This window comes from Lipotes vexillifer, unplaced genomic scaffold, assembly GCF_000442215.2.
Source record: "Lipotes vexillifer unplaced genomic scaffold, Lipotes_vexillifer_v1.1 scaffold1011, whole genome shotgun sequence".
In the NCBI taxonomy this organism is placed as follows: Eukaryota; Metazoa; Chordata; class Mammalia; order Artiodactyla; family Lipotidae; genus Lipotes; species Lipotes vexillifer.
In genome coordinates, this window is record NW_006787698.1 from 365670 (window position 1) to 374330 (window position 8661).

At 54.2% G+C, this 8661-nt stretch overlaps 1 protein-coding gene across 1 annotated transcript in view; it reads right to left on the minus strand.

Moving 5' to 3' along the window:
* Positions 1 to 8661, minus strand: part of DAPK3 (death associated protein kinase 3) — a 12324-nt gene that overhangs the window by 1848 nt on the left and 1815 nt on the right. The window contains exons 2-6 of the mRNA XM_007460511.1: positions 2920 to 3280; positions 2504 to 2633; positions 2208 to 2256; positions 1549 to 1575; positions 285 to 437 (exon numbers count right to left, since the gene is read on the minus strand). Of these exons, the coding sequence (XP_007460573.1) occupies positions 285 to 437; positions 1549 to 1575; positions 2208 to 2256; positions 2504 to 2633; positions 2920 to 3280 (720 nt within the window). The remainder of the gene's footprint in view (positions 1 to 284; positions 438 to 1548; positions 1576 to 2207; positions 2257 to 2503; positions 2634 to 2919; positions 3281 to 8661) is intronic.

Genomic DNA, 8661 nt, shown 5'->3' on the forward strand with positions numbered 1-8661 from the left:
CGTGAGCCATGGCCGCTGGGCCTGCGCGTCCGGAGCCTGTGCTCCGCAACAGGAGAGGCCACAACAGTGAGAGGCCCCCCCACCCCCAAAAAAAAAAAAAAAAAAAAAAAAAAAAAAAGGGCCGACCTAACTCCTCTGCGCTACCTCCAGCCCAAAGCAGAAGCCACACCCGATTCCCAGTAACAGGAAGGTGGCGGCTCGGACGGATGCATTACTTGTCCTCGGCCAGAGTGCCCATCCTGGGGGCCTCGCCAGGCCCTCCCTGCCCGGCCCAGCGCTCCTACTTGGGGTCTTTGACGAGTAGCCGGCGGATGAAGTCCTTGGCCAGCTCGCTGGTGTTGCTGAAGTACTCCTCGTCAAAGTCGTAGTTCACGGCCGAGATGTTGGTCAGGGTCTCCTGCTTGGTCTCTCCCAGGAATGGTGACGCGCCACTCAAACTGGAAGGTGGACACCGGGCTCAGTGGGGCTGGACAGCCCTGCGGTCACCCCACAACCAGGCCGCTGCCCAGGCTACCACCCGACTCCGCCATGCCCATGAAGGGGGCAGACGTGGAGGAAGGGCGATGCCGGGCCCCGGTCCACCAACCACAACTGTGCCCAGCCTCCAACCAGAGGCAGTGAAAATCCACTGCCCAGCCAGTGAGGGGTGCTGAAATGAGTCGGCAAAATCTCTGCAAAATCTCAAGGTAGCTACGTAGACACACAGCCTCGAAGCACTTCCCTGAAGCATGTAGTAGTTAGAGGGAAAACGGCTTTGCGGGGAGGTGGCGGGGAGTCCTGGCCGACACTGCAGACGTCATGTGTCTTCCAGACATGCTGCACTGAGGCCACAGCACCACACTGTGGGGTTATGGGTACGTGATGCTGTCACTTAAGGTGACAAACGTATATGTGGTCTTCACTCCAATCCTCAGGTACACAGATCCGAAAACCCTTGTCATTTCCTAAAACCCAAGGTGGCAGCATCTTCTGTTATAATATTTCGTCTTTGTTCCCTTTCCTAAAACAGCTCGGGGTTTGAGATGAAAGGAGTGTTTTTGTTGTTCACAACAAGCCCCCTCCAACCACACCTGAGCTGATGCCACTGAGGTGACTTTGGAATGGCCCTAAGGAGGGGGCCGGTGGCCAGGGAACCAGCAAGTGGGGTAACAGTGATGGAACTTTCATCCTCACCCCTGACCTCCAGGAAGGGGAGGGGCTGGAGGCTGAGTTACTCTCTAATGGGCCCGTGACTGAGTCCACCACGCCTAGGAGCTGCCAGCCGGAGGACGAGGGGGACATGCCGTCCCGGCCCAAGGCCTTGCACGGTTGTTTCACACGATGAGGCCCTGCCTTCTGAACTCTCCTGAACACACCTCTCTCTCCTGCACAAATTCATTCATTCGCTCATGCATTCGTCCATCCATCCAGAGTTCCCGAGTGCCGCGACACGTCAGAGAACTGAGGGTGCTGCCTTCCACTCGCTGTCCCCGCACAGAAGCCTCCCTACCCTCCTCTTGACCCAGCAGGGCCCCGGGAGGGGGCAGGAAGCGCTGAGCAGGTACTCACAGGATGTAGGTGATGACGCCAATGCTCCTGGAAGAGAACACACAGAAGAGATGGGGGTAAGCTCAGCCAGGGGCACAGCACCCCAACCCCAGAGCCCCAAGGGGGCTGGGAGGCCCAGAGCCCGGTCGGCAGCAGGCCTATCAGCCCCAGGGACCCTCTCCCTCCAGGAGCTGCACAGCCCCCAGCAAGGCCCTCGCTCTGCTCGGAGGGTCTCAGGACTGGACACGGAAGCGCCTCTGGCCACACCTGCCTGGCCAGGGTCGGGGCGGTGTGGACAGAGCCCAAAGGCACCACAGACATGCAGACGTGGGGCCCTTGACGGGGCTGCTGTGGCCGAGGACAGGGCTGGCAAACTCCTTCTCTAAAGGGCGAGACGCTGAGCGGGGCTTTGAGGGCCACAGATGGTCTCTGCCACATGTTCGTGTGTTTTTAACAACCCTCCAGAAACGTGAGAACCATTCCGAGCTCAAGGGCCTGGGTCGTCGGCCAACCCTGTTCTAAGGCAGCAGTCTGTCCTGCCCCTGCCCCATAGCTCCAAGACCAGGAGAACAGGCTACACCCCGGCCTGCAGCTGTGACCGGCAGCTCCTGGGGACAGATGGGGGGATGCCCTGAGGAGAAGCAACGAGGGCAGCCCCGGGCCCACCACCCCCCACTCACCACATGTCCGCCTCCAGACCCAGGGGCTCGTAGTTGACAATCTCGGGAGCTGCAGAGACAGGGAGACAGGGTCAGGTGGCGGGTGTGGCTAAGGGGGAACCAGCGGACAGTGCCCACTCAGGCAAGGCTGGCTCTCGGCAGGGAAGGCCGGGGTGTTGACAGCACCAACGCCAGGCCTTGAGTCCCCCGTGTCCAGCACCAGGGCCAGGAAGGGAAACCTGAGGCCAGTGGGCCTGCCTCACCCCATGCCAGCTGGAAATCCTCCAGTGCCTCCCAAGGCCCACACCGGGCCTTACCCACGAACTCCGGGGTGCCAAAGATGTTCTTGAACTCGTTCCCTGCTTCGATTTTGTGGGCGATGCCGAAGTCGATAAGCTTGATCCGCGGGTTGGGCACATTTTTGTCCAGGAGCATGATGTTCTCTGGCTGGAGGCAAGGCGGGAAGGCAGGGCGCTGGGCGGGAGGCAGTGCTGCTGCCGGCCCGCCACCTCAGGGAACAGCGCCAGGTTGTCCCTGAGCACCTCCCAATCCCAGCATGCAGGGTTTGTGCAAGCTGACCCCCGCACAGGTCCAGGCCTGAGCCAGTCCGTCTCCCCAGTGCCCTGGGCAAGGACATCCTGTGCCGAGGGGAGGTGGACCCTCTCAGCCCCCATCCTCACCCTCCCCGGTCAGGCTGGTCCCCGGCTTTGTCCTGAGGGCCCAGCGGGGCTACCTTGAGGTCGAAGTGGGCAATACGCTTGGAGTGCAGGTAATGGACACCGTCCAGGATCTGCTTGAGGAACTGGGTGGCCTCGTCCTCTGTCAGCGACTCCTTCTCCGCTAGGAAATCGAAGAGCTCCCCGCCGGAGACCAGCTCCAGGATGAGCACCACATCGGTCTTGTTCTCAAAGATGTCGTGCAGCGTGATGATGTTGGGGTGCCGGATCTCCCGCAGGATGTTCACCTCCCGCTCGATCTCCTCCCGGCTGACCCCCCGGCGGCTGGACGACAAGCGGCGCTTCTTGATGAACTTGGCTGCGTACTCCTTCCCGGTGCCCTTCTGCCGGCATTTCCGCACGATCGCAAACTGGCCGCTGCAGGGACAGATGGGGAGGGGAGAGTGGGGAGTGGGTGCTGAGAGGCACACAGGACTCTCGGGACCGGGCAGCGCGCGGATGACGCAAACTCCTGGGACATTTCGTCCCAGCTCCTGGCGCCATGCTGAGGTGCACCCCACCAGCTGGAGAATGCACCCCACCCGGCAGGGGTGCTCCCACGCGAGTGCAAATTGGTGCATAATACAGTGGCTACCTGGCGTTTCTGCAGCAGTGAAAGAACACAAACAGCTCCACGTTTATCAAAAGGGAGCTGGACTCCCATCATGGTAAGTCAGGCAGAATTTTCGCAGTCTTGGAAAAGAACGACTCTCCATGTGCTGACCAGAAAGACACCCATGGACTTCCCGGGTGGTGCAGCGGTTAAGAATCCACCTGCCAATGCAGGGGGCACGAGTTCAAGCCCTGGTCTGGGAAGATCCCAAATGCCGCACAGCAACTAAGCCCGTGCACCACAACTACTAAGCCTGCGGTCTAGAGCCCACGAGCCACAACTACGGAGCCCGTGTGCCACAACTACTGAAGCCTGCATGCCTAGAATTCGTTCTCTGCAACAAGAAGAGCCATGGCAATGAGAAGCCCGCGCACTGCAACGAAGAGTAGCCCCTGCTCGCTGCAACTAGAGAAAGCCCATGAGCAGCAACAAAGACCCAACGCAGCCAAAGATAAATAGTTAAAATAATAAAATAATTTAAAAGAAAAAAGAAAAGACAGATACCAGTGAAGACCGGCTCAGTGAAAACAACTGCAGGGTAACACAAGGAACGAGGTTTTTCTGGGTAAAAAGGGTACATGCTGTACCCACCTATAAAGATATGTTTATGTGTGTACGTGCAGGAAAAGAGGTCTGAAGGACACACACCAAGCTGTGAGCAAGAGACATCTCTGAGGAGCACAACTGAGGGCAGTGAAAAGGGGTTTTTACTTTTTATTTGATATGACTCTATACGATTCAACTTCTCACAGTGTTATTTCATCATTGTTTAAAATCTAAGAAAAGATAAAAAACCACTGAGTTCAAAAGAGCTTCTTATTCAGGGACTTCCCTGGAGTGCAAGTGTTTAAGACTCCATGCTCCCAGTGCAGGGGGCACGGGGTCAATCCCTAGTCGGGGAACTAAGATCCCACATGCCGTGTGGCTCTGCCAAAAAATAAATAAATAAAAGGATGTCTATCACTTAAAAAAAAAAAAAAGAGCTTCTTATTCAATAGGCAGAGTGAAAGAAGTACACACATTTTCACAACAAGAGAGAAGAGTGAGGATGTGGAGAAACCAGAACCCAGGTACATGGCTGGTAGGAGTGTGAGATGGGGCAGCGCAGTGGAAAACAGTCTGGCGGTTCCTCAAAAGGTGAAACATGGAGTTACCATCGGACCCGGTAACATCACTCCACAGAAACTTGCACACAAATGTGCACAGCACCATTATTCACAGTAGCCATAAGATGGAAATAACCCAAATGTCCCTCAACAGATGATGGATACACAAAATGTGGTCCCTCCACACACAGGCACATCACTCAGCCATGAAGAGGAGAGAGGCACTGACACTTGCTGCAACGTGGATGGACCCTGAGAACACGATGCTCAGTGAGAGAAGCCAGACACAGAAGGACACACAGGGTGTGATTCCATTGATGGGAAACGTCCAGAACAGGCAAATCCACAGACACAGAGGGTGGATTCCTGGTTATTGGGCTGGGGGAGGGGATGGGGGTGTGCCTGCTCATGGGGATGAGGTTTCCTTTTGGAGTGATGGAAACGTTCTGAAAGTATTTAATGGTGATGGTTGTAAGACCCTGTGAATGTACGAAAGATCATTAAATTGTACACTTTAAATGAGTAAACTGTATGGTGTGTGACTTGTATCTCAAGACCCCTGGTATCTGAAGAGAAAGAGAAACTCTCTTTACTGCACTCCAGGGAGCTGTCCAATGTCCGTATTCTTTTGTTATCTAGGAACTTACGTTAACTTGCTTTCACTCAGGAATTGAGTGAAAAAGGCCAGAGGGTAACTATTTTAAGCTTTACGGGCCATGTGGTCTCTGTCACAATTCTTGTGTGTTTTTATAACCCTTTAAACAAGGAAAAAGGGCTTCCCTGGTGGCGCAGTGGTTGAGAATCTGCCTGCTAATGCAGGGGACATGGGTTCGAGCCCTGGTCTGGGAAGATCCCACATGCCGCGGAGCAACTAGACCTGTGAGCCACAATTACTGAGCCTGCGCGTCTGGAGCCTGTGCTCCGCAACAAGAGAGGCCGCGATAGTGAGAGGCCCGCACACCGCGATGAAGAGTGGCCCCCGCTTGCCACAACTAGAGAAAGCCCTCGCACAGAAACGAAGACCCAACACAGCAAAAATAAATTAATAAATTAATAAACTCCTACCCCCAATATCTTCAAAAAAAAAAACAAGGAAAAAACCATCCTACGTTCGTGGGCGGGCCATACTGAACTAGGTGAGGGCCGGATGTGGCCCAAAGGCCATGGGTCGTGCACCCCAGCCTCCAGAGGATATATGAACACACACGTGAGCAGAGAAACTAATTCTAAGACAGAAGGCACACATTCCAGACAAGAAACATCAACCAGGCACTACTGGGGGTCAAGGGAAAGGAGACTAGGTGACTACGTGACAACTCGTGGAAATGGGGGACGAGCACGCAGAGGAAGGAATTGTGCAGACGGGCCTTGGGGACAGGAGGGGTCTCTTAAGTTGGTGACAGCACAGGGAGGACAGGCCAGACAGAACAAGAAACAAGTGAGGGGCGCCTCTGCCAAGCCAGCAGGGCCCTCAGAAAAGCCAAGGGACCCAACTGGGTGTGTCCCAGTAAGTGGACCTCACTGGGACGCCCAGGACCACCTGTAGCCAGCAAACACCTGAAGCGCTGCCCTCGTGAGCATCGAGACACAAAGGCGCCCACGGCAGACCACTGCAGACATGCTCCGAGCACACTCAGGCAGGTGAGGATCAAGGTGGGGAGTGCAAATTATTACCAATCAGGGTAGGCTAAATAAGGGTCCACATCCGAATCCCCAGAACCTGTGGACACGTCATCTCATGGGGCAGAGGGCTTTTGCAGACAGAATTAAGTTAAGGCCCCTGAGATGGGGATGACCCTGGATTCCCTGGGGGGCCCAGTGTCACCACAGGGTCCTTGTAAGAGGAAGGCGGGAAGGTCAGAGGCAGAGCGAGATGGGAGATACTGCGCTGCTGGCTGTGAGGATGCAGGAGGGGCCGCGAGCCAGGGATGCAGCGCCTCTAGAAGCTGGAAAAGGGGGAACCGATGCTGGTCTGGAGCCTCCGGAAGGACCAGCCCTGCAGGTCCATTTTAGACTCCTGACTCCCAGACCTTTATGATAATAAATGGGTGTTCTTCTAAGCCACTAAGTTCTGGTAATTTGTTACAGCAGCAACAGGACACTCAAACACTAATCTAAAAGCCAAGAGCACAGGTCAGACGAGAAGTGTCAAGTGTCCCTGATCAGGCCTCGCCCCCCGCACGGAAATCCACGCTGTGCTCCTGCCCCCATCTCCACATCTTAGCTAACATTCCCCACACCTGAAAGGCCTTTCCCCCTCCCCTCTGCCGACATCAACCAAGCAAGTTCTTCCAGGTCCACCTTCCATCCCACGATGATGCCTGACAGTAATAACTTCGAGGGCTGAGTGTTCGCCATGTGCCAGGAACACTGCTAAGCACTGGACGTGTGGCCTAATTCTCAAATACAAGGATTTTTCTCCCCTCTAGCTTTATTCCAAGCTGAACTAACAAAAAAACTAACAAAGAAAGAGTTCATGGGAAGAGGGACAAAGACACTGTTAGGTGCTGAATTGTATCCCCCAAAATCCTAACCCCCAGAACCTCAAAATGTGAGGTAATTAAGTACAAATGAGATCATTGGCGTGGGTCCTAATCCAGTATGACTGGGGTCCTTATAAGGAGATTATAATAAGGACAGGAGATTAGGACACAGACATGCACAGAGGGAGAAAATGTGAGGACATGGGGAGAAGGCAGCCGTCTACACACCAAGGAGAGAGGCCTCAGAGGGAACCAAGCCTGCTGACACCTCGACCTTGGACGTCCAGCCTTCAGCACCGTGAGAGAATCAACCTCCACTGTTCATGCCCTGCAGTCTGAGGCACTTTGCTACAGCAGCCCGAGCTGACGAATACAGACACACACAGCTCTCCATGACGTGGAAGCCAGGCTGGAGGTCTACAATGACCAACAGCAGATTCACTTATTTCCCAAGACTGTCCAGGTGACTTGAATTAGGAGGAAAGAACCCTCCATACACATCTGCACAGGCGCACAAAGAAACTCACTCCCAGTTCATTCAGCCCGTGACTCTTGGGACAAGGAAACACGACCGTGCTTTGCTTGAGACAGACAGAAGAAGCTGGATGCCCACCTCTGGTTCCAGCACTGGCTCCAGCACGCCTGGGCTTTGAGGCGTGGCCTCAAGGTCTGAATCCTGCCTGGCCACTTTTAGTCCGTATAGCCTTGGGCAAGACGCTTCCCTGCTCTCAGCCTCAATTTCTTTATCTATAAAATGAGGATAATAACAGTACCTGCCTGGTAGGGCCTTTCACAGATGAATGGAAATGTAACAAAAAAACAGCTCAGGACTCAGATGTCCAAACAACATCTGTAATTTATACAAATTGTAGCACAGTAAGCACAGTGTTCTGTGGCATTAATCCTTCACCTCATGTGTCTCCAAGAATGTTCCGGATCATTACATAGGGCAGCGCTGTCCAAGATGGCAGCTACTGGCCACATGGAAGCTGTCCAGCCCATTCAAATTGACATGTGCTATGAATGTACAAGACACACCAGATTTCAAAGGTGCACATCAATAAAAGGCAGTAAACTATTTCATTAGTAATTTCTATAATGATCACAAGCAAAATGATAACAGTTTGACATATTGGGTTAAGTAAAATATATTATTAAAATCATTAAAATTAGGACTTCCCTGGCGGTCCAGTGGCTAAGACTCCACGCTCCCAATGCAGAGGGCCTGGGTTCGACCTCCAGTCAGGGAACTAGATCCCTCATGCGTGCCACAACTAAGAAGTCCGCATGCCACAACTGAAGACCCCGCATGCCACAACTAAAGACCACGCATGTGGCAACCAAGACCCAGTGCAGTCAAATAAATAAATTTTTAAAATTTAATTTAAAAAAAGGTTAATTATAGGGCTTCCCTGGTGGCGCAGTGGTTGAGAGTCCGCCTGCTGATGCAGGGGACACGGGTTCGCGCCCCGGTCTGGGAGGATCCCACGTGCCGCAGAGCGGCTGGGCCCGTGAGCCGTGGCCGCTGGGCCTGCGCATCCGGAGCCTGTGCTCCGC